The sequence below is a fragment of the Macaca nemestrina genome, chromosome 1 (assembly GCF_043159975.1).
Source record: "Macaca nemestrina isolate mMacNem1 chromosome 1, mMacNem.hap1, whole genome shotgun sequence".
Classification (NCBI taxonomy): domain Eukaryota; kingdom Metazoa; phylum Chordata; class Mammalia; order Primates; family Cercopithecidae; genus Macaca; species Macaca nemestrina.
In genome coordinates this window covers 154,600,839-154,627,308 of record NC_092125.1, presented here as the reverse complement: position 1 = coordinate 154,627,308, position 26,470 = coordinate 154,600,839, and the positions used below count along the sequence as shown (strand labels likewise).

The window sequence follows — 26,470 nt, the reverse complement described above, 5'->3', positions numbered from 1 at the left end:
AGGAGTTGTAACATGCCACTGAATTCAAACTTATGCCTAATAAAATGGTTTATATTTAATATTGATAACATGTAATTATGCAATGTCAGGGTAGAAAATTTATTTCCTTGAGAGGCGGCCATTATCCATGTCCCTAAAACTCACCAAATGCAGTGCAGCAGCATATAACCAAATAGCACAAAATTATAAATACAAATATTAATATCATCAAATACAAAGGACTGTAATAACAAAACTGGAAACCTCCACATCACATGAATAAATAGAATTATTTGGATATGACTGTGTGAGCTGGAAGTTGCCAAAGTGTATTGCTATTTATGTTTTCTCTCTTAATCTTAAAAGGTACCTTAAGAGACATTGTTAAGAGCCTTGCTAAACCCAGATACATTACATAAAGGATTTTCCTCAAGTGCCATCTTACAAAACTTATATTAAAGAAAGTATGACATCGTTGGGCTAGTGAAATTATGACTCCAAAAGATGACAACTGTCCCAGCCTTTCCTATAAATAGACAAGGGCCTGAGGCACGACTTGGATACCTGTTAGGTCTACATGACCAGGTCCAGTTGATGAACCACGTCGTGGGACACTGGCATCTCAGGAGTTGTAGTAGAAGATGATTCAAAATCAAATGACAAATCAAAAGTATAAGATGGATTTTAAAAATCTACTAGTTACTGCTTTCCTTTGTGAAGAAAAATATTTATTTAACATCATTTTCGGACTTTTGGTATGGGGTGCCACAGAGAATCCTCCAAAACATCTTCTCACCTCCTTTACAAATATATTGTCTCAGTATTTATTTTTCCATTCCCAGGGTTTTGAACTTCTTCAATTCCTATGATTTCTCACGAATTCGAGGCTTGCTCTAGCTTTAAATTTTCTTATCAAACCTGTACCTTTTATTAAAAAATTAGGGGTTTATTCACTAACAAAGAGTATAAAAACTTTGACTAATTTGAACAGAGTAGATCATTTCCTAATAAATCATCATCCATCCTTCCTAGTTTTTCTTCTTCACAATGCTTACTGTAGTCTTTTTGCCCTAAGATCTTTCCTATATTTGTTAACATTACCATATGTTTACCAGGAACCAGACATAGCCTTCAATTCAATTGACAGAACACATATCTGAGCATTTACACAGTGCAAATAACTATGCTAAGTTCTGGAGATTTTGCTTTAGAAGTAATACCGATATATGTTTGTTTAAAGATTCCCATTCAGTAGGTCTTCTTCCTTATTCCTATTTTGTTTTGTTGCTTCTAATTCTTTTGAATGAAATTAATAGTTTTTTATTATTGTGGTCCAAGCATAAGTTGCTTTCCAAACTATTAGAAAACTACTGAGGTGACAAGAGTTATGATTTTCCTTATGTTAAATTCTCAAATCAATCTTACCCACATACACTATGCAACGAACTCCTTAGAGAATCATTGCTCTCAAACTGCTTTATTGCCACTTTAACTTGAGAATAACTAAAACCACTTCTCAATAGAGCTTCATATGCTGCTCTATTTTTTCACATAAATGTTGATTTCATAAGTAATTTGAAAATAAATACGTGAAATCTCTTAAGAAAAGTCTGTTATCTTTTTATCATAAAACGATAGATCAGAGCATTGAATCTTGTTCTGTTCATTCTCAACCCTTCCTCCTTACGCTTCTAAAATTCAGTCTATAAAAAATATATATTTAAAAATCCAGGGGCCAGGTACCATGGCTCAGGTCTGTAATCCCGAGAGGTTAAAGTGGGAGAATCACTTGAGGCAGGAGTTCGAGACCAGCCTGGGAAATATGGCAAAACCATGTCTCTACCAAAAACAGAATAACTAGCCGGGCATGGTGGCATGTTTCTTTGGTCCCAGCTACTTGGGAGATTCAGGTGGAAGGCTCACTGGAGCCCTGGGAGGTCGAGCCCTGGGAGCCCTGGCAGTGAGCCATGATCATGTCACTGTACTTTAGCCTGAGCAACAGGGTAAGGCCCTGTCTCAAAAAAGAAAAATAAAATTCACTTGTGCTGCATAGACCTCCTTTATTTTCCTACCAATAGTACTGTTTATGTTTTAAAGAATGCATGTGTTTTATTAACTAATTTTTCAATAAATTAATAAATACATGCAGACATCTTTGATAGGGTTTGATCAATGTGTTAGATTTGTTCTTATTTTTAAGATATAACTTTGAGCAAAACACATTTTCTTACTCTCCTTTATTGAGAGCTAATATTACTGTTCCTTTCAAATGTCACTTTCTCCGTGGGATCATTAAATATAACAAAACTACCATAATATCAGACAAAATTTCTTCAGGATATTAATTCCATAACAATTTCATCATCTATCACCATAATCAGTATTTTCAATGTCTTTTTATCCAAATTCCAAACAGTACCAAGTTGTCTTTGAAATTTCAACAGTTAAAACATTCTTTGGATTTGTTCCTAAATACAAAATGTGTGCTTGGGTAATTAGAATACGGTATAATAGAGTAAAAGCCAAGGGTTCAATGGCAGTATGACTTAGTTATTTTTACTTCATTTATGGCTATTTCCCACTTTTGTGCAGAACATGACAAGAAAGAATAGAGGATACAAAAATACTTCTTTTTATGAAACAGTGTCTCTCCATGAGACAACATGTGTGTTGCAGTATATATTTTCCATTGTATTTTGCTATTTTGTTGTTGTTGTTCTCATATAGGTAAAAATAGATTACCTAGAGAAAATAGGAAATATTATTATTTTCTTTGCAAAAATTTTATAATTCCTATTTCTCTAGGTAATATATTTTTACCTATATGAGAATAACAACAAAATTCTACTATCAGCAGAGTTTTTTTCTAAATGCATTACACTAAAATAACAGATAAATGATTAAATTGAAATAGTAGCTACTTACTTGCTAGTTAGGTACCAAGGAAAAGCTGATTTCTTTTTTCTTTTTTTTTTTTTTTTGAGATAGAGTCTTGCTGTGTCACCCAAGCTGGAGGGCAATGACACGATCTCAGCTCACTACAACCTCCACCTCTGGGTTCAAGCAATTCTCTGCCTCAGCCTCCTGAGTAGCTGGGATTACAGGCACCTGCCACCATACCTGGCTAACTTTCATATTTTTAGTAGGGATGGGCTTTCATCATCCTGGCCAGGCTGGTCTTGAACTCTGACCTCATGATCCACCTGCTTTGGCCTCACAAAGTGTTGGGGTTACAGGTGTGAGCCACCGCGCCCGGCCTGGAAAAGTTGCTCAAAACCGTACACTTACATGGAAGCTGAACGACCTGCTCTTGAATGAATCCTGGGTAAATAAGGAAATTAAGGCAGAAATCAGGAAGTTATTTGAAACCAATGAGAACAAAGAGACAACCAGAATCTGTGGGACACAGAAAAAGCAGTATTAAGAGGAAAATTTATAGCACTAAACGCCCACAACAGAAAGCTAGAAAAATCTCAAATCAACACCCTAGCATCACAATTAAAAGAGCTAGAGAAGCAAGAGCAAATTAATCCAAAAGCTAGCAGAAGACAAGAAATAACTAAGATCAGAGCAGAATTGAAGGAGACAGAGACATGAAAAACCCTCCAAAAAAAATCAATGAATCCAGAGGCTGGTTAAAAAAAATTAACAAAATATACCACAACCTAGGCTAATAAAGTAGAAAAGAGACAAGAATCAAATAGGCTCAATAAAAAATGATAAAGGGGATATCACCACTGACCCCACAGAAATGCAAACTACCATCAGAGAATACTACAAACACCTTTATACAAAAAAACTAGAATATCTTGAAAAAATGGTTAAATTTCTGGGTACATACAACTTCCCAAGACTAAACCAAGAAAGAGTCAAATCCCTGAATAGACCAATAACAAGTTCTGAAATCGAAGCAGTAATTAGTAGCCTCCCAAACAAAAAAAGCCCAGAACCAGATGGATTCACAGTCTCTGGAATTCTACCACAGGCACAAAGAAGAGCTGGTATTATTCCTTCTGAAACTATTTCAAACAACTGAGGAGGAGGGTCTCCTCCCTAACTCGTTTTATGAAGCCAGCCATCATCCTGATTCCAAAACTTGGCAGAGACACAACAAAAAAGAAAACTTCAGGCCAATATCCCTGATGAACATCGATGTGAACACCCTTAATAAAATACTGGCAAATGGAATCCAGCAGCACATCAAAAAACTTATCCACCACAATGAAGTCGGCTTCATCCCTGGGATGCAAGGTTGCTTCAACATACACAAATCAATAAATGTAATCCATCACATAAACAGAACCCAAGACAAAAAACCACATGATCATCTCCATAGATGCAGAAAAGGCCTTCAATAAAATTCAGCATCCCTTCATGTTAAAAATTATCAATAAACCCGATGTTGATGAAACATATCTTAAAATCATAAGAGTTATTTATTACAAACCCACAGCCAATATCATATTGAATAGGCAAAAGCTGGAAGCATTCCCTTTGAAAACTGGTACAAGATAAGGATGCCCTCTTCTCACCACTCCTATTCAATATAGTATTGGAAGTTCTGGCCAGGACAATCAGGCAAGAGAAAGAAATAGAAGGTATTCAAATAGGAAGAGAGAAAGTCAAATTGTCTCTGTTTACAGAGGACATGATTGTTTATTTAGAAAACCCCATCATCTCAGCCTCAAAATTCTTTAAGCTGATAAGCAACTTCATCTAAGTCTCACAATACAAAATCAATGTGCAAAAATCACAAGCATTCTTTTACACCAATAGACAAGCAGAGAGCCAAATCATGAATAAACTTCCATTAACAATTGCTACAAAGAGAACAAAATACCTAGGAATACAGCTAACAAGAGATGTGAAGGACCTTTTCAAGGGGAAGTACAAATGACTGCTCAAGGAAGTAAGAGAGGACAAAAACAAAAGGAAAAATAGTCCATGCTCATGGATAGGAAGAATCAATATTGTGAAAATGCCCATACTGCCCAAAGTAATTTATAGATCCATGCTATTCAAACTACCATTGACATTCTTCACATAATTAGAAAAAAAAATACTTTAAATTTCATATGGAATCAAAGAAGACCCCATATAGCCCAGACAATCCTAAGCAAAAAGAACAAAGTTGGAGGCATCACACTCCTTGACTTCAAACTATACTACAAGGCTACAGTAACCAAAACAGCATGATACTGGTACCCAAAAGAACAGAGACCTCAGAAATAACCCCACACATCTACAACCATGTGATCTTCGATAAACCTGACAAAAACAAGCAAAGGGGAAAGCATCTCCTATTCAATAAATGGTGCTGGGGAAACTGGCTAGCCATATGCAGAAAACTGAAACAAGACCCCTTCCTTATACCACAGACAAAAATTAACTCAAGATGGATTAAAGACTTAAATGTAAAACCCAAAACCATAAAAACCTTGGAAGAAAATCTAGGTAATACCATTCAGGACATAGGCATGAACAAAAACTTCATGACAAAAACACCAAAAGCAATTGCAACAAAAGTCAAAATTGAAAAATGAGATCTAATTAAACTAAAGAGCTTCTGCACAACAAAAGAAGCTATCATCAGAGTGAACAGGCAACGTACAGAATGGGAGAAAATTTTTGCAATCTATCCATCTGATAAAGGTCTAATACCCAGAATCTACTGGGGACTTAAACAAATTTACAAGAAAAAAAATCAAATAACCCCATCAAAAAGTGGGCAAAGGATATGAACAGACACTTCTCAAAAGAAGGCATTTGTGCAGGCAACAAACATGAAAAAAAGCTTGACATCACTGATCATTAGAGAAATGCCACTGAAAACCACAAGGAGACACCATCTCATGCCAGTTAGAATGACGATTATTAAAAAGTCAAGAAACAATAGATGCTGGTGAGGCAGTGGAGAAATAGGAACGCTTTTACACTGTTGGTGGGAATATAAATTAGTTCAACCATTGTGGAAGACAGTCGTGATTCCTCAAGGATCTAGAACCAGAAATACTATTTGACCCCACAATCCCATTACTGGGTATATACCCAAAGGATTATAAATCATTCTACTATAAAGACACTGCACACGTATGCTTATTGCAGCACTATTTACAATAGCAAAGTTATGGAACCAACCCAAATGCCCATCAATGATAGACTGGATAATGAAAATGTGGTATATATACACCACAGAAAACTATGCAGCCATAAAAAGGAATGAGATCATGTCTTTGCAGGTATTTGGATGAGAGCTGGAAGCAACCATCCTCAGCAAATTAACACAGGAACAAAAAACTAAACAGCACATGTTCTCACTCATAAGTTGGAGTTGAAATATGAAAACACACAGACACGGTGAGGGGAATATCACATACCAGGGTCTGCCGGGGGGTGGGGAAAGAGGGGAGAGAACTTAGGGGATGGGTCAATAGCTGCAGCAAACCACCACGGCACACATATAACTGTGTAACACACCTGCATGTTATGCACATGTTTCCCAGAACGAAAGCAAACATGTAAAAAAAAAAACCTATTTTTAAAAAATCTCTATTTTTCTTCCTCACACAATCACAAATTTTGTCTCACGATGAAGAATATGATGGATTATTGAGGAAGAAAAATTAAAGGAACTGCAAATATAGTGACTTTGCTGTATAAGGAGTAGTAAAATCAGAGCTCTTTGTATATTTTCATGAGAATTTCAAACATTTCAGACAGTAACAAAAGTTGGAGTTAAGACAAGGACCCAGATATTGTCAGCCAAAATCCTCCCCAGTATTTATATCAGAATGGAAATCTCAAGTAAGAATATGGATATTCTGTATACTGTACATACATCATATGTTTTTATAGGAAACCATACCTGTTCCATGTACATATGATGTTATCAAATGCATAAGTATTTATTGCAAATTCACTGATACATTGTCTGTTAGACTGTTAAAGTCCTACCATTTGAAATATATGCAGCTTTTCTCTTTGGAAATATATTTATATAATCTCCGTCCACATTCATATGAGGATGAATATGTTTCATTTTAGACGAATCAATAAAGAAAACTTTGAGAGCTGAAACAAAACCATGAAAACAAAAAAAACCCTGAAATTAGTTTAATCAATATACACGGTAAATATATTAGCTTAGAGATAATTTCATCCATCATTGTTGTGTTTCAACTTATTTATAGCAGGTAGAGTGAACATATTCTTAACATGTTTGGACAATGTAATATATGTGTTAAAAATCTGACTCAAGTTTTAATTTTTTAATTTCACTATGGCACTCATGGTTTAACTTTTTTTTTAATTAAGTAAAATATAATATGTGTATGTAACCAAGGAAGCTGTAAAATTACAATTACTAAAGCAAAGATAAGCAACTACAATGTCTTACAGAATAGTGTCTATAACTCACTAATGAGTGATTTAATTAAACGTTTGAGTGATAATTCCTTTGACCTGCTGTATTATCACCATTTTCATGCAGAAACATTATAAAAATATAGAGCACTTACATATTAGTCACAATCCTTGAAACTTTGATTTAGAGTAAATGATGAATCCTGATGAGATTTTTGTAAATCTGCGGTTGCACAGCAGAATGCCACTCAGAAAATGCAGTACAGATGTATGCAGTGATTATTTCAGCAAACTTACCTTGCTTCCTCAGAAAAACTTTATAGGCATCCTCAATTTGACACAAGATTCTGAATATTTTAGGTATGAATTTGTATGAAGCAAGAAACATTCTAATTTGCTATGTTGATTGCTTTATATTATCAACATGCAAAGGATTCCTAAATAGAAGTTTAAATGTGTTATATCCGGCTGGGCATGGTGGCTCATGCCTGTAATCCCAGCAGTTTAGGAGACCGAGGCAAGTGGACGGCTTGAGGTCAGGGGTTCAAGACCAGCCTGACCAACATGGTGAAACCCTATCTCTACCAAAAGAACAAAACTTAGCCAGGCGTGGTAACACACACCTGCAATCCCAGCAAGTCGGGAGGCTGAGGCAGGAGAATTGCTTGAAACCAGAAGGTGGAGGTTGCAGTGAGCTGAGATTGCGCCACTGCACTCCAGCCTGGGTGACAGAGCCAGACTTTGTCTCAAAATAACAAATAAACAAACACACAATATCCAAAAATTCGTTGGTCAAGGTAGACCCTGACAAGTCATGAGATGACGGACTCAAAATGACAAAGGAGTAATGTACTCTGACCATTTGATGGCTATACAGTTCAGGAATCAGAAAAGGTGGACATGATAGGAAGGAGACAACACTTGTGGATTTATCCTTTTTACTAGTACTTTATTCACAGTGCTCTTGCAGTATGCATCACCATTCATTTCTACACTAATAAAACTACTTTCAATGTAATCAGTACTAGTTTCAACACCATGCCTCCTAACCCCCACCCAAGACTTTGAAAATGGCTTATTTGGAAAACACGATTACTTTGAAATTGACCCTTGTTTCTTACCTATATCTGTTGAATTGGTATCAAACTGAGTGGTCTTTTGGAAGCTCTGGGATAGCCTTAAGGTAGCTCGTTCAACAGTGTGCATGAGTTTTGTAAGATGTGTTCTCCTATGATTCACAGATAACTTGTCCCAAACTACAAATGTATCCCTTTGAACAAAATTATTCACAGTTTTCACCAATTCCTATTGAAAAAAAGCATGTCTTTTAGAAACGTTAGAATCCTACGCTAATCACAGATGAAAGGAAAAATTCAAAGCCCAATTATATTAAGAGTTGAAGCTGAACATACTTACAGTAAGAGTTGAATTAGAAAGGGTGTCCTTGGCTGAGATAGTGTTGTTCTTATAACCTAGTAATGAAGATGATTCAGCTAATATTTCTATATATGTAATTATATCTGTTGGTGAAAGATCTGTCACAGAATTTCTATAGACTTCTCGTAGCAAAGCCACAGGTTCTTTTATGGGTCTGATCTGAGCAAAAAAATGAGTCCAGAAAAAGGAAACTAAATTAGTTCTACTGGAGTTTTATAAGAATAAAACTTATATGTTAAATTTATTCTGAGTTGGTTTTCTCGGTCTACACATAAATAATATCAAACTAATAAACCTAAACCATAACATGCATTACTAAAACCTGAATTTATTTACAAGAGATTAGCAAATAACCTAAAAGCATAGACTTTACTTTAGAAAAGAAACAGAGCATATTTGAATTAATAATTTTTAAAAAATGAGTCTTCAAAATAACTTCCTATTCTTCAGTATAGAATTATATTCTAGCCAATGAATCTACCTTAATACTTGAACTCCTTAGTACTTATAAATATTGATATCCTAAGCAATAAATGATAATACTTTAAATTAGATTTTAATCAACCAAAGAAAACTCTTTACAATGTGATTAAATGAAAATTTGCTTTAAACTGATAGTTGATTACTCATGTTGAGATTCACATTCTCAATCATATGACAATTATTTTATAAATCACCTACTTTATTTGCTCTTTGAAATGTTCTCTTTTAAGTACCAAATCTAGGTGCATTCAATTATGTCTACTTAGAATGTGGGAATGGGTCTAGAGTCAAAGTATCTCTTTACTATTTTTCAATCAACTTTTTTACATAAAAAGAATTTTCCAACATATGGAGTAATGAAAATGTAGCATATTAAATATGTAAAAGGCCTTTTAAATAATTTTGGGATTTTCAAATTAACCCTGTCTTTGATGCAAACATGATGCTTAGATCTCTATATGTAAACGTTTTCAACCCTCCCTAAAGTTCAGCTACTGGTTACTCTTCTTGAAATGTGTGACACTGAAAGCATTTTAATTGAAATCAAAATGTCCAAATAAAATAAATTGTTAACTGTTCTACTTACTTTTGTTAAAGTTTTATTAATATTTGCAGCAATACAGACATTATCTAAATGGCAGTTTGCATTCACATTTTCTGTAGGAAAAAACAGATTATACAGTAAGTTTTAAAAAGTATTTTTGCCTAAGCTCATCATATAAATCCCAATGATCTTGCTCACTTATTTAAATATTAAAAGGACATTCTCTAACACTTGAATTTCCTCTTCAGTTTTAGAATGTGCAATATTTTACAGACAATGAAATAAAGGAGTTTTAAGGACCAAGGAATGTTAGTTCCATAAAATGCTATCTACAATTTTGATTAAATTAAAAAAAATAGGCTTTCTTTTCTTTATTCCATACAACATAAAGGAATGCAGGCACATTTCTTGGAAGCTGTAGCTCTGTGGTACTTCACAACTGTGTACTACATATTTTATATAGTTCTTTGATCACACATAAAATTTAATAATGTAATTTACATTGGCAGTAAGTGCCATTATTAGGTGTGAACTGTGATTTTCCTGTATATGTCTGATAACCTTCTTTGCAGGAGCAGTTATACCCACCATTCACATTTCCCCATATGGCATGATCACCACAGACAACTGACTCACTGCAGTCATCTATATCTGGAAATCTTAATATTTGAAAAAAATTTTTTTAGTGCTCATATACTTGCTAACTTGTTGAAAACAGTGTTACTTATGATGAGTGGTTTCATGTCAAATTTTATAAGAAAGTTAGAGAAATATCATCATTTAGACAATGGCATAACAAACTTAGCTGCATATACTTTTTAGATTTAATTCCTCCAATCAATTTTGAGAGAGTATTGAAAATATTATTCATGGGCCACACTCTCAGATTGAATTGCATGATTAATCAACAAAGTCATTACAGTAATTTCCATCATTGATGATGTAACACTTAGTTCTAATTTAACAAAGACCCAACTTAAGAAACACATTTAAACTTATTTGTTTTCTAGTATCAAACTAAACTGACTTCAACAACTCAGTGTAATCTGGAGGATAGAAGAGTGACCCAATTTCTTTCCAAAACTTCATTTTTGCATGTAAGTTAACCTAAAAAACTAAGATGTAGCAGAATGTGTGATTGAATTCCCTTAAAATTTTATCACAACTTATTACTTTTGTTCAGGTTATATTTTACTACGGTTCTCAACACACAATCATCATCAATAAAATAATACATTATACAGAATTAAGTCTTACATTCTCAAAAGCTAAATATTGAGGCTGTAACAAATGCCCTAGGTTTTAAGCTTACATAGTTTATATTCTTAACTTTAAGATTTACTTACTATGGTGAAATATGCTTTACATTATAAATAGAGTATAAATAATCTGCTACTAGAGAAAAAGATTCTAAGAAACTGAAGAGTCTAGATCATTACCTTGAATTAATGCAAAATTTTTATGTTTCTACCCCAGGTCTGACATCTTCAAGATACTTTATATTAAATTAATAAATGAACATCTAACCTTAAATTTATAATTTGATTTAAAACTAATAGGGTGTCATAATACTCTTTGCTGTAGAAAAAGGGTGTGTAATCAAAGTCTAATTTAAAATGTCATCTAACTAGTTATCTTAAATGCAGCTGTTCCTATTTCTCATTCAAAAATCCAACAAAGATCTAGAAAACACATCCAAATTCATACCACCAAAACCAAAAATTGAAAGTGAGCCTCTTGCTAGATTCTTAAAGAAAGTTCCATTCACTAGAAAGATGATGGTACTAGATTTACAAGGTCAGCTAATAGCCCAGGCCTAAAAGGTTAGAACAGCTCTTGTTCTTCTGACAAGTATATGTATTCAAAATCTGTACTACCCAGAAATCTGAGCTCACCACTTCTAAAGAAACACAAATGCTCTTGTACCACCCCTCACCCCTCATCCTCTCATTTCTAGGTGTATTCAGGACCTACCACTCCACAAAAATGAATGAACAGAAAATGAAGTAGGGAACAAGTAGTGACAAGTGACCTTGGGATGTGGAGAACCATCAAGGAAAGCATTCTAGGCTGAGCTAAAGACAGAAGCACTCAGACGGTAGTGCAGACTAGGGTGGTCATTTGTCATGAAATCAATGAAGTGAGAAAACTATATAGGACTAAAGCAAAGATGAGTCTTTATTGGAGCTGAACTGTTGAAGCACCAAATGTTATACTCCAACTGGGAAAACACCCCAATGAAAGTGTGAACAGACCCATGAAGTATCATAAACAACAATAAAAAAATTTATTTAATGAGCAAGAAAACTACTATGTTCTTTGAATACCTTTGTTTTGTAGGTGAGATGCCTTCTATGGGTAACAGTAAACAAGATGGTGATTTTTCTCAATTTCAAATCCTTTAAATGTGCAACGTTCTTAGAAACTTCATCCCAAACCCAATCTCTGAGAAACATAAAAATCTTGACTCCAGGAACTCAATTTCCATCCTCCTTCTTGCACTTTGGACTTTAATGTCCAGTGAAACTGGCTTGGCTACAATGAATGTGCCAAATGGCTACATTTTGCAGCAAGATCCACACTAATTTCTCTTGCAGATCCAAATGGCTAAAGCCTACAGTTACCTCTTTCTTGAAGGAAAAGTCTCTGGGATTGCTAATTAGAAGATCTAAATTCAAATATTGACTATAACATTAATTAGTTGTGTGATGACCTTGGGTAATATCTTAAAAAGACACCTTCTGGGCCGGGCGTGGTGGCTCACGCCTGTAATCCCAGCACTTTGGGAGGCCGAGGCAGACGGATCACGAGGTCAGGAGATCGAGAGAATCCTGGCTAACATGGTGAAACCCCGTCTCTACTAAAAACACAAAAGATTAGCTGGGCGTGGTGGCGGGCGGGCGCCTGTAGTCCCAGCTACTCGGGAGGCTGAGGCAGGAGAATGGCGTGAACCCGGGAGGCAGGGCTTGCAGTGAGCCCAGATCACGCCACTGCACTCCAGCCTGGATGACAGAGCCAGACTCCGTCTCAAAAAGAAGACAGCTTCTAACCCAAAAGAGTTCTACCTCATAAACAAACAAGAAAATGTATGGGAAGGTGGAATAGTGCCTAGGATATCACTGCCACCTGATACTGTAACTGGAAAATCAGGACTGGTGATTCTACTCATATTGCATATTTTCCTAATAGCAGGAGCTTTGTGTAGTATGTTTTAAGATACAGATAAATAAAGAGTGTTTTCTTTTAGGTTACCATATCTTGGTAATCTCCAAATCTATTAAAAAAAACCTCTTTCCTATCATAATGAAAGCTAAATCTCTGTTAGGTAATTATTTAAGTCCGGCTAGATTTGACAGACCTGATTTACTGATTGACCCATTTTCCTCACGACCAACTTACAATTTGATTTTAAATTAACAATTTGATATCACTAAATGCAAGCATATCGTTAACAATCTTAACTCATTTGCAACATTTCTGTTAACAGGTGATGCTTGGTTGTGCATAGTGGCTCACACCTGTAATCCCAGCACGTTAGGAGGCTGAGACAGCAGAATCACTTGATTCCAGGAGTTTGAGACCAGGCTGCGCAACATAGCAAGACCCTCTCTCTACTAAAAAAAATTTAAAAATTAGTCAGACAAGGTGTTGTGGAGTGTAGTCCCAGCTATTTGGGAAGCTGATACAGAAAGGTCACTTGACCCCAGAAGTTCCAGGTTGCAGTGAACCATAACTGCACCAATGCACTCCAGCCTGGGTAACAGAGTGAGACCTCAGCTCAAAAATAATAATAATAATGATGATGATAATAATGTCATGTTTTTTCATGTGTATAATTAGCCAATCCAGCAACATTTTATCATAATCTTCTTTCAAAACATGATCATATGATGGTTATGATTCTTATTATGATCAATAATAGAGTTTTCTAATGTGTAACTCACAGACTGCCAAAGAAAGATAAAATGTTCAATTATAGTAAATAATTTTCAAAGACAAAATTTAATATTATTCAAAGCTAGAAAAAAAATCTACAATTATCATAGAGTACTCCAGGCAGTAGGACATGACAAGCAGTAAACAAAGCTATAAAAGACATGGTGAAATTGAAGGAACTCATGGCTTCTATTAATTTGGTTTCAGCAGATTAACTTTACTATTGGATGTCTCAACTTTCCCATTTGTGAAATTCTGGTGTGTAACTAGGTTTCTCAGGAGCTGGACTTCTGAAGTTCCGTTTTACTGTGATTCCAAGGGGAGGAGAAATATGTGCAGTGCTAAATCTCACCCAGCACCTTCTGCAGCAAAATGACCTTATGTGTGGAAAACAGTATTTGAATGTGGACTAAAGGTAAAGAATTTTGCTTGAGTCATGTCTTGCCCTATATCAAAGTCTTCCATTTTTTATTCATAGAGACTTTAATGACTACAATTACCAGAAATGTCAAATTTTAGGATAAGCTAAAATTTCAAATCAGAAGCAATACACTGTAAGGTATTCCTAATGCAAAAGGAAATAGATTTATGTTTCTCTGTTCAGATTCCCTGAGGATTATGATATTGTGCAACAAAAATTACTGCAGGACTGAAATAAAACGAAATAGCTACACTACTTCTCAAAAAAGCTTAATCCTTAAGGACAACAAAAATTGATGAGAAATAACATTTTTCTAGAGAACGAGTTTTTCACTGAATAATCCATCAAAAAAAACCAGGTAGAAACAGAAGGGCTCAATATTGGGCATTAGGCTTTAATAAGGTTAGTGCATTTGCCGACTACTTAAAATAGCTAAAAAGGGAATTAGCACAAACTTAGGTCCATTCCACCTTACCGCAATAGAAATTGAGTATCAAGAGAAAGAGTCTTCAATTACAAATATACTACCCCCATAAAATGTTGCCATTCAGTCATCTTTGTGTGTTTGTGTTTTCTCTGTATCTATGATTCAGTGTTTTCTAGTGCAGAAATTCTCTACTTCAAGGAACATGAACAGAGAAATATAACCCTTTGTGAGTTGAGAATTATTAAAAGTAAACATGATCAAATAAAAAGACAGATGTATTCTACAAACAAGAGACATTAGGGAATGGAGAGCAAAGTTAAAACTGTATTAAATTACAGTGATTAAGTTGTTACACGTTAGACTTCTTCACTGACTGGAACATTTCCACTAAAGTTTGCAGGGCTACATATTAGAACTGAACTACTAAAGGTAAAAAGCACATTATATGACATTCTAAGACTATAACAATAATATAGGCTTGAGAAGAACAAACGGTGAAGTACTGTAAGTTTTCTGGGCAGAATCTCATTGATTCCTATTTCCTGAGTATGTTATTATGCTATATTGCAATAAAACTTTTCTCTAGAAACACTAAAGGTAAATTTACCATTCAACAGTAATAGCATTATTTTCTCATATGTTTAAATATTTTATACCCTTGCAAAGTTTGATCCAGTGTATCTGGATGATTCAGATCAAAGAGATATTTGAATGGTCTACTACACATTTAAGTATTCCATGGAAATAACAAAGGGTTTTTAGATATAAAACTGTGAGTCTAGCCTTACCTTTATCCAAAATGTATGAATCTAGAGTAGCCCTTCACTTCATTGGCAATAAAATGAGGAAAATAAAATCTCCCTTTTTTTACATAGCAGAGTAAATGTTGTGAAGCGTGGGTACATGAGACTGGATGATTTCTTTAATACAGACATTTCACATATACATATTTTGAATATTGTCTCATAGCTTACCATCCTAGCACTTCAAGAGACCGAGGCGGGCAGATTGCCTGAGCTCAGGAGTTTGAGACCAGCCTGGGCAACACGGTAAAACCCTATTTCTACTAAAATACAAAAAATTAGCCAGGTGTGGCGGCATGCACCTGTAGTCCCAGCTACCTGGGAGGCCGAGGAAGGAGAACTGCTTGAACCTGGGAGGCGGAGGTTGCAGTGAGCCAAAATCCCACGACTGCACTCCAGCCTGGGTGACAGAGCGAGACTCTGTCTCAAAAAAAAAAAAAAGGTCTCACTAGGACACTAATCAAAGGCTTTAGTGTGATCGAGATTAACTTGAATATCTATCTCTTTTATCTAGCTATATAATTTAGAAGCAGCACATTAGCCTTCTCTATGTTGCATGTAGGTTCCTGAATTCTATTCCCATGTCTAACCTTGGCTACATGATTACATTCTCAGGGCCTCTGCATACCTATTAATTTTGTAGATTACCAATCATAATTAATTATAATAGTTATTGATGAGTTGAATATTTTTTTGGAAACCATGCTTAAGATGATTTAAAATTTATTTTCAAAGTTAAAGTCTTTGGCTCCAGAGAATTTGCTTCTGAAAATTATTCATCTGTTGAAGTTTGTAAATAATTATTTTTTCTCAGGCTGGAATCCAATTCTCTAGGATCTGATCAATCACATGCATGACCAAATTACAACAGAAGGATATTTTTAAAAATCGTCTAGGTCCTCCCTTTAGACCCACAATAAGTGAACAATCACTTAAAAATTACATTGAAATTATTTTTCCTACAAAGGATGTTTTCGTGACCCTACATGATTTTATAAATAATTTTCTGACTATAGTGTTCAGAAAAACTTAATGCGTATCTGAAGTGTGACTTTTATCAAAGCAGAGATAAAACCACTAGAACAATTATTTTATAAATGATGATTGTCTGAAAAATATGTAGAACCCATCACAGGGTGCGTATTTCCAAAGGCATCAATATCTTTTAATGCAAATGACAATTTTCTTGAAGTATTAAATTATTCTAAAGTATAAACATTTATTCTGTTGTTTGCCATTATACTAGATCTCAAGGCTCCATGAACATTTCTCTCTCTTTTATTTTATATTTTTGCAAACTTATTCTCTCAAAAATTAAAAAAAAGCCTTTTTCCTGTATCCTCGGATAAATATCCCATAGACTTTAACACACTGGAGAAATAAAGACATTAAGTAAACTTCTGAAAGTACTTAACACCTAGGGTACAATCAAGGTCTGGCAGAATTTGGTTTGAATATGTTTTACCTCTGGGGATAATAAACAATAAGAGATATGTGCAAATTCTAACTTAGATAACCGAACTTACCTATACAGATGGTTCCATCATTAGTGATAAACCTGTCTTGGTTACTGCTGGATCTGAAGCCAGGTACACACATACAATAATAACTTCCTTCTGTGTTAGTGCAATTAGCATTTTCACCACAGGACTGAGTTAAATTTCCACATTCATTATCATCTGTTGGCATATCAATTTAAAAGATTATTTTTATAGAATTGACATAAATTCCGACTATTTTCCATCAGTATTTTGGAATTTTTACTGTTAAATAGTTTAAGATATATAATGTTTATATGTACAAACCTTAGTACTAAAGAATCCGTATTCCACACTTGTCTTCTTCTTGTTTATAATATGAGATCTTCTTTGTATTTGCAAAGCAAAATAGGATCTCTTACTTTAAAACACTAGATGTAACTATTAAATCTATGTGGCAATATCTTTCAAATTTTTATATGTAATTTAATTATAACCATGTCAACAAATATATGCTCATTTTGAATTTATAGTACTCTTTATAATCCATCAAAAGCACAATATAAATTAAAAATGAAAAATCAGAAATTACAAATTGACATGTTCTTATCATGTATTATTTATTTTCATCCATTGTTCCACAGAAAAAATTTGCATTACTCAGCATGCAATCTTTTCATGTATTCATTAAGGCATTTATTTACAACTAGATGCATTATATTGGTCCACAGAAGAGTATACAATACAATAAATTAAAAAGTAAATAATACAGTCTTTACCTTTATACTCTTACAATATAATTTATCAGGGATGACAAAGATTCGTAACCCCTTTTTAAATATCAGAAGGCAAATTTATATTATCTGTTAAATAAATTGATTGGAATATATGTGCTGCTTAGAGATTATCATAATGGTCTGGAGGAGAATATTTTCCAGTGACATGAAACCCTGTTGTGGGTTAAAAAACATAGCTCAAATCCCAACCCCAAGGTGTCTATGAATGTGACATTGTTTGAAATAGGCCCTTTGGATATGTAATTAAAGAAAAACAAGGTCAGACTTGATTATGGTGTGTAATTCAATGATTGACATCCTTACAGAAGGAGGGAAATTTGGACATAGAGACACAGAAGAGATGACTTTGTGAAGACAGAGGCAGAGATTAAAAGATGTAACTGCAAGTCAAAGAATGACAAGGATAGCTGGCAACCACAAAAGTTAGAGGGGGCAAAGAAGGATTCTTCCCTAGATGTTTTTACGTTTTTGAAGCAGCATGGTTCTGCTGACACCTTGATTTTAGACTTTTAGCCTCCAGAACTGTGAGAGAATAAATTTCTGATATTTTAAGCCACTAATTTGGTCATAATTTTTTATGGCAGCCCTAGAAAACCTATAGACTAAAACTGGAGAATATAGGATAGGTAAGTATTAGAGAGAAAGAGACGAAGAAAGGAAACTAAAGGAATAAAAAATTCTGGACAAAAGTGCAGGCAGAAAAGTGACTGGGATATTCTGAAGATTGTAAGGAGCCTAATTGGGGAGCACAGAGAGAAATCATAGGGGAATTGTAAAAACAAGTCAGGTTTGAAAAATGTCTGGAATCTTTATTATTCATTTTATTCAAACCAGGCTTAATTTCTTTTTAAAGGGTGAGTTGTGTAACATTTAATTCATATACTGGCTATTGCTCACATATAGTAATCACTAAAAGTTGAAGAAATATTCTAAATGTTTTATAAATATTAATTAGCTTAATGCTTTATAGAAGCTCTAGAAGGTAGGTATTACTATCTTTAACTGATGAGAAAAAATAGAGCAGACGGAGCCCAGGCATCATATCTAAGAGTTTTTTCTTTGTGGCATCAGATCGCTTTTTATTTTACCATAGATACCTTCCTGGCAGGTTGAGAGGGAATCTCAAATTCCCTTGAAAATTTTAATCCCTAGCATTTGAGCTGATTTATTATTGGGAAGACAGAAGAGCAGAGCAGCAAGGGAAGAATTTTGAGCTTCTCCTGGAGACTAACAACTTTGAGATATGAAAGAACAAAGAAGGTTGAGTTATCAAAAGTTTCTATAGGCCAGGAAAGTAATGTAAAAGTTTGATTCCATCAGAACCAGGCAATAGAAAGTGGTGTTGTGTAGCTTGTGGTACCAGTAAGTACACACTCACTTAAAAAATTTAAAATTAAAAAAAAATTTTAAAGCATATTTAAGACTCTGTGTTTAGATTTAGCATTTCACCAGGCACTTGTCAAATGCCCCTAAAGCACAACATATGGAGGTAGGAGGAAGAGAGAAAAATTGCTGAAATAGGGCAATAAAGTAAGAAAAATTGTGAATGGTCTTCTACAAAATGCTGAAAATACTTTATTAACATGTATGTATTTAATTAATTTACCTATTTTGTATAAATAAATATATGATGCAACTCTATATGGCTATATATACTCAAAAAGTAGATATGTATGTCTATGTATGCATAAAATAGAAATTAGTTTCTTAAAATTAACTGAGAGTGGCTCACAAATTGAAAATAAGCAAAATAGTTGAACCATATTAGGTTTGATTCAATCATTCAGTTACTCACATATTTATGGAGTTTCCCAGTTCCCAAAAGTGAATATGTCTATACTGGGAAATAAGTAAAAATTAATCAAAAAGTCAGGATCTGTGCCCTGCTGTCAGAGTTCACATTCTAAAGGCAAGTTAACACAGAAGCATATAATTGAGTTTTTATTAAAATAAAAGTTTTCATTTTTATCTTTAAATTTGACTCCATTCATGGCATACTGGGAGAAGTTGATATTAAACTTTAAAAGAAATTGGCTCTCATATCAGTTATTGGTAATATAGAGGACGATGAGGATTGTATCCCTTGTGGGCTATAGCTGCAAAAATGATATGCAAAAATATAGAGAAAAAGAACTCATGAGGTCTGAGGTATTGGTTGGAGTCCAAGAAAATGAACCACTTTATATCACCTAACTGACTGCCTGTAAAATATTAACTTGCCAATATGTTGCTTAACTCTAAAATATTGTTACTGGTCTTGGGTACTACATTAACAGGTAGAAAAAAACAAAAGTTGCTATTAATGTTTGTGTCTCTTCCTGCTGTATGGTTTTGAGCGCTTGACCTCTTTGCTTTCTTATCAAGAATTTGGAAAGAAAAATATTTCCTTATCTACCTCCCTATCTTCTGGGCTGGATATATGATATGGACAAATTCCCTAATGGTCCAACTCAAATCTTGTTCGGTAAAATACCACTTATCTGAAAGTAACCTCTCTCTTCCCTCAAGATAGTGGAGATAGGCAAGAAATTATCTTTGTGAAGTAATATATAAAATGAATTATTTAAATTGCCTTAAACTTTCCAGGGTCCAACTTCATAATAATTAATCTTCAAGGAGAAAGTTTCTCTGGATGGGTATAATATAGAAAAATAAAATTCTGCTTCTTGGGCACTCTTATTTCTAATGTTCAAATCAGTTCACCAGTTATACTACCTAATCCCTGTAACTCACTGTATAATTTTGGTGGATTGTAAAATAACTACTTAGATTAAGATGTCCCTTGAAAAATTCTTTAAAATACGATTATATTGGAGATATATTTTAAAATGTTATCAAATTGTTCTAATAAGGAAAAATATTTGGTATTCTCTGAGAAAAAATTCTTCCTGGTTCACCTCTGACACACTGAGTTAAGCACAGCAAGACACAGGCATACACACAGCTCCTAACTTAAAGGTATCCATAGCTACTGGAGATGATGTACCAACATCCAAATTATTAGATTGTAGTGTGTGTCAAAAATAAAAGAGGTATTTAGTAGTACAGTGGCAACCTGTAGAAAACAGCTTCCTCAGGTCATTTGCAAGATCAAAGTGTAAAGATTATTGACAGAGAAGTATTAGAAAAGGAAGTGATGTTTGGAGTCAGGCACTGAAGTATAAGCAAGAGTTTAGACAAACAAAAGGGGTCCCCACAATCCAATCAGGCAAAGGAAGAAGTTTACCTAAATGCCTGGAGGCCTGCAGGAACAGCATAATTTAGAGGAGAATTGTACTGTCAGACACTGGGCACGAGGCTTCAGGGCAAGAATCTGTGCAGGTAGGCATGGCTGAAACTGAGAAAACGCTTGCCAAGAATTTGGAATTATATCCAGTGGGTAAAGGATGTCCATCAACAGATTTTATGTAGAGGATAAATATGATTGGATTTGAGTTTCCAAACACATTTTCAAGTATAAAGAAAACTAAGGCCCAAGTAGCTCTGGTAGAACACTAGAAGACTTGAGGAACTAACCAAAGCAGAATCAACGAGGAAGAAGTAGGGAATATTTCAGACATATTTAGGTGTTACGAGTCTGATTTGGAGAAGATAAAGAAAAGAGGGTAGGATTAAACAAGTGATGGCTACATACAAATTTTTATATCATATTTTTCTTTTCTATATTTTAAATTTTTCATAATAAAATAATCTTAAAATATCAATGGAGATTGGAGATTGAATGGATATTTGAGTTGGCTGAAGAGAGAGGAGCAGCAAAAATGAAATCCACGTTCTGACTTGGAGGGATCTGGTGGATAAATTGATCCTCTTATCAGAACAGGGAGAAGCAGAGGAGGAACATTCTTGCAGGGTAAGATGGGGAGTCACTTTTGGCCATAAAAAGTTGATGTGCCTTAATTAACTGAGGACATTTCAGAAGGCGTATCAATAGTTCCACAGTCAACTATACAGTCATAAATTGTCTATTCGTAGGAGAAAGCTCACGACTCCCTTCTTCTCTTCCACAGCATGAGTCAGATTCAAGAGCATGGTATTTCTCAGCTCCTGAGAAAAGGGGCAAGCCTGCTGTTTTTCTTTGTGCTTCATCTCTAAATGGACCCCTTTCCTCTCCTTCTAACTCCCCATGTTCCATCTCAGCTTACAAGCATGAGTATGAGCATTATTGTGCTCTTGTTTTGCCTCCCGCCCTCCATTTTTTGTTGTCCTTCATGTCTTCTTCCTTATGTTTGCTTCTTCTTACCAATCAAGTGATAAAGCGCAGAGGATTGAGGGTAGGATGTGAAGGCAGAGAAAAACGACAAAGGAAGCCTCTCCATGTATTTTTGCTTTCAGCATTGACCAGAAAAAGCCTTTAGGGTTCCACATGGTTCAGCCCAACTTGCCAGTAAACTACATGGGGGGTTAACATAATAAACAGATGCATATGTCTAAAATATATTTTCAAAATATTTGTAGGCACTTTGTTTCTGTTGTTGATGGTTAGCTACTTGTTTAGTAATTCTGGAGTTACATCAACAAGTAGATTAACAAGATTTATACCTGATAGTATGAAAGAATTATTTCAGAGAAAACATGTATTTCAAGCACTCTGTTAAATGGCATATTTTATTTTACTTAATTGTTGCAACAATGCAATGATTGATATTGTCTTCATTTTACTTAAGAGGAAACTAAAGCTCAGATGGGTTAAATCATGCTAGTGTAGAAAGAGAATCCGGTAGACAGTTTTTATGCTTAAGACTGTCTGACTCCAAAGCCCGAGTTATTTTTTAGCATTGAAGAGTGAAGTGTACTTTATCATAAAGTGTACTTGTTAATAAGACATAAAGAGTGAGCATATAATTCTCCAAATTCAAGAGTGATATTGAGGCCCCTAGTAATGAAACATTTTTGACCACAAACCTTATGATTATGTTACCTTCTTTGTATAATAGGATAGAAGTTTATTTGCTTTATAAGACACTGGTATTCCAGAATCTTAATAAGATTTTAGTTTGTATTTCATTTTTTAATATATTGACCAAAAATGGAGAAAAATAAAAAGAAAAAAGAATCGTCTCTTTTTTTTATCACTTGAGATATTACTGGCCGGGCTCGAATTGATGATAACAACTTGAAATCTATGGAACCTTAACAGCAGCATCACTCCTGTACACATTTTCCCTTTGGACGTGATTGCCAGTGTTGCTCCGTAAATTTGAACACTAAAATGACCATAACCATTATGTGATTCCTTGTGAAACAGGCCCTCTGTCTCAAAGGTGGAGTAACAGTAACATAGAAAACTTTTTTCCTCCCTCTTTTTCCCCAATGCAGCTGCTGGGCTCATTTGTTTTCAACAGCACTGGGAATTCTCTTTCCATATCAGTACTATGAGGGACTTTAAAAAATCATCATTATCCTTCTCAATTATGAACTTTCTATGGTTTGTATTTATTTTGTGAATACCAAGGCAAAAATACAGGTAAAGAGATAAGGAGGAAGAAAAGATCACCAGAAAGGAGAGAAAAAAAGAACTACAATGAATCCAGGATGGATTCAATCAGTCAGGACAATTAATAGACTTATAAAGCTCATAGTGTAAACTCACATTTCCTTGACCATGAACTCAAGTTCAGTTTATTAAAGGAAATGTAAAATTCATGAAATGAAAAGCATGCTCTTTATAAGAGAAGGAAAGGTACCAAAAGGAAGATACAGAATTACATTTTTCTTCCCCTCAGGAAATTGCTTTTGCACCTGAATCTTTAAGTGCAGGACAGAATATATATCCTCCCATGTGCAGAATTATTGATTAACAAGTCAGATAAAAACAGATATCCAATACTGAAGATACACTTCTCACATTTGCATTGTTGATTATAAAGCACATAATGTAACTCACATTTCCTTGACCATGAACTCAAGTTCAATTTATTAAAGGAAATGTAAAATTCATCAAATGAGAAGTGTTACAATTGTAAAGATAAAATAAAGCAGAGTTATACAAGAATAAAACGTTTGTGCTGGGTATTTATTATTATTTTTCAGTATCTTCATTGGGAATGAATTTTTAAAGTGCTTGAAACTGCTGGTCCATTTCAAAAACTTTTTGAAGGAAAAATGTCCCTTTGACTATGAGTCAGACTTTGAAAAATATGTATAAGCCAGGAAAAAAGCAAACAAACAGTACCTGTATAGAATAGTCTCTGTTTCTGTTTACACTTACTTATTTTCTGAAGGAAATGTAGCACTTAAGAAAATGTTCCCATTTTATATTATTACCAATTTTTTGGTTCTCTTTGTCAGAACTATTAATATACACATATTAGAAAAACAAACAAAATGAAGTATAAGTAGAGAAGGTAAATGAAATGAAACAATCTTATGTTTGTACATATTGGAAATCACTTGTCTTGCTCATTGCATGATAGGACAAAATTGTACACATTTATTTCAAATGACCAAAGACTTTAAAACTGTCATTCTACTGTATCTATCAATCGACGGTACAGTAAAGATGAGTAATGCTCTTATAGTATCTCTGGGACTTACATGATGGCTATGAAGTTGTTTTTGAGGACCTAGTTTTATTGAATTTTGTTTCTAATCATTGAAGTAATGCATATTCGATGGGGAAAATTAAATCATTGGTAGAAAAATCTTACAAGTTCTCAGTTGCAAAACAAATGTTGCTAGTTCACAAAAGAAAAACTATTAGAATAGTATCAGATTCTTGCTAATATCACTGAAAGACAATAGAGTAACATGTATGTCACTAAGATAAAATGAGTGTGTCTTTATAATTCTCTAACCTGCTAAAGAAACCGTTCTCTGAACACGATGAAAGACATTTGTAGAAACACATGGATTCAGAGAGTAGATCACTCATGCAGTGTGTGTGAAGAAAATATTCAAGACAGTATTCTAACCAAATACCAATGAATTCAGGAGACAGAATTTTATATAGGGGAAGATTAGATGGAGAGGTAAAAATGGTGGACAATAAGCCCTGCAATACAATAAATTCAAATAGATGATGACTGTGTGATCATGAACACATAACTTAAGTGCTAATTAGGACTCTCATAGGATATATGCTGAAAAGAGAAACTAATAAATAGTCTGCACCAGGCGGGCGAGGTTGCTCCAGCCTGTAATCCCAGCACGTTGGGAGGTCAAGGCAGGCGGATCACCTGAGGTCAGGAGTTTGAAACCAGCCTGGCCAACATGGTGAAACCTTATCTCTACTAAAAATACAAAATCAGCTGGGCATGGTGGCACATGCTTATAATCCCATCTACTTGGGAGGCTGAGGCAGGAGAATCTCTTGAACCTGGGAGGCGGAGGTTGCAGTGAGCCAAGGTCATGCCATTGCACTCCAGCCTGGGCAACAAGAGCAAAACTCTGTCTCAGAAAAAAAATAAAATAATAAATAAAAATAAATAAATAGTCTGCATCTAGTAGGGTTCATATTACTTTAGTTAGGGCGAGGGTGGAGCACAGCAGGCAAGTAAAACACACTGGAAGAAAGAAGACTCATTATCTAATTTTAGTAAAGGACAAAAATATGGAATTTATTGTAAGTATCTGGAAAGAGAAATGTACCAAAAATTCACCATTGAATTAAAAAAGAAAACAGGGGAAAAAGAGATAAAGTAAGCCTACAAAATCTAATATAAGAGAAAAAACAAAACTCTAAGTAAAAACAAATTAGCTACCATTAAACAATTTTGATGGAATAAGAATAGCAATCAAGTATATCAACTGTTACACTAAATGAGGAAGACATGCCTTTCCCCATAAGACACAGCATGTCAGATTAGGTTGCAAACAAAGTCCAATTATATTTTGTTAATAATAAACATACTTAAATTTTAAATGGAAACAACCTTGAAAATTTCAACAGACAAAGAAAATATGGATGGCACATAATATTAAAGTAGAATTTAAGATTAAAGTTATTAAAAGAGATAGAAGCACATTATATCACTAAAAGTTCAGTTTATTAAAAAATTGTAGTTAGAAATATAGAACTTAAACACAGCATTTTAGCTTAAAAGCTATAGAGAAACAAATTACATGACATTCAAAGGGAAGTAGACAAAGGTGCAATAATAGTTGAATATTTTAATTTTCCTTTTTATGAATCTGATACACCCAACTTACTAAAAAATTTGTGCTTATGTCAATAGATACCAAAAATGTAATTAATAAAATTCATCAGATAGGAGAAAACTTTTTTCAATGTAGTAAAGGCTACTTGAGAAAAACAACATAAGTATTATTCTAAATCATGAAACTTTGATCAGCATGGCCAAACTACTCTTCAGGAACTTTGTAGATATTTAGTAATGAATGAGATGTGCATATTTCTCAATTCCTTTGCATTCAATTTCAATGTGATAGACAAAGTATAAGATCTCATTTCTATAATCATGTTGAGATTATGTACTCAAATATTGCTGAGGACAGAACCCTCTTGTATATTTACATGATATTTATATTTTGTTTTTGCTTTTGTTAACTGGCTCTTCGTGTCTTTTGCTCGGGCATTATTAGTTTTCTTGTAGATTTGCAAGAGCCTTTTAACAATTATCAACTATTGCCTCTCACTGATATGATATAAACATTAAACTTAAAATTGTTTTTAACTTTATTTGTGACATAGTTTGTTCTGTTTACTTGTTTGCTTCCCAAGCTGCAGAGATCTTTTTGTAATCATGTCTTGCATTCCTTTCCTTTCTTGTTTATGATCTTCTATCGCATTTTAAAACATTCACACTCCTAACATTATAAAAACGTTTAGTAATACTTTTGT

At 34.2% G+C, this 26,470-nt stretch overlaps 1 protein-coding gene across 1 annotated transcript in view; it reads right to left on the bottom strand.

The window, feature by feature from the left end:
• The window catches only part of LOC105482701 (adhesion G protein-coupled receptor L4), a 120,594-nt gene that overhangs the window by 38,869 nt on the left and 55,255 nt on the right, over positions 1-26,470 (bottom strand). Inside the window, exons 3-7 of the mRNA XM_011742952.3 lie at positions 16,919-17,071; positions 9,848-9,918; positions 8,758-8,937; positions 8,463-8,646; positions 6,934-7,050 (exon numbers count right to left, since the gene is read on the bottom strand). Of these exons, the coding sequence (XP_011741254.2) occupies positions 6,934-7,050; positions 8,463-8,646; positions 8,758-8,937; positions 9,848-9,918; positions 16,919-17,071 (705 nt within the window). The remainder of the gene's footprint in view (positions 1-6,933; positions 7,051-8,462; positions 8,647-8,757; positions 8,938-9,847; positions 9,919-16,918; positions 17,072-26,470) is intronic.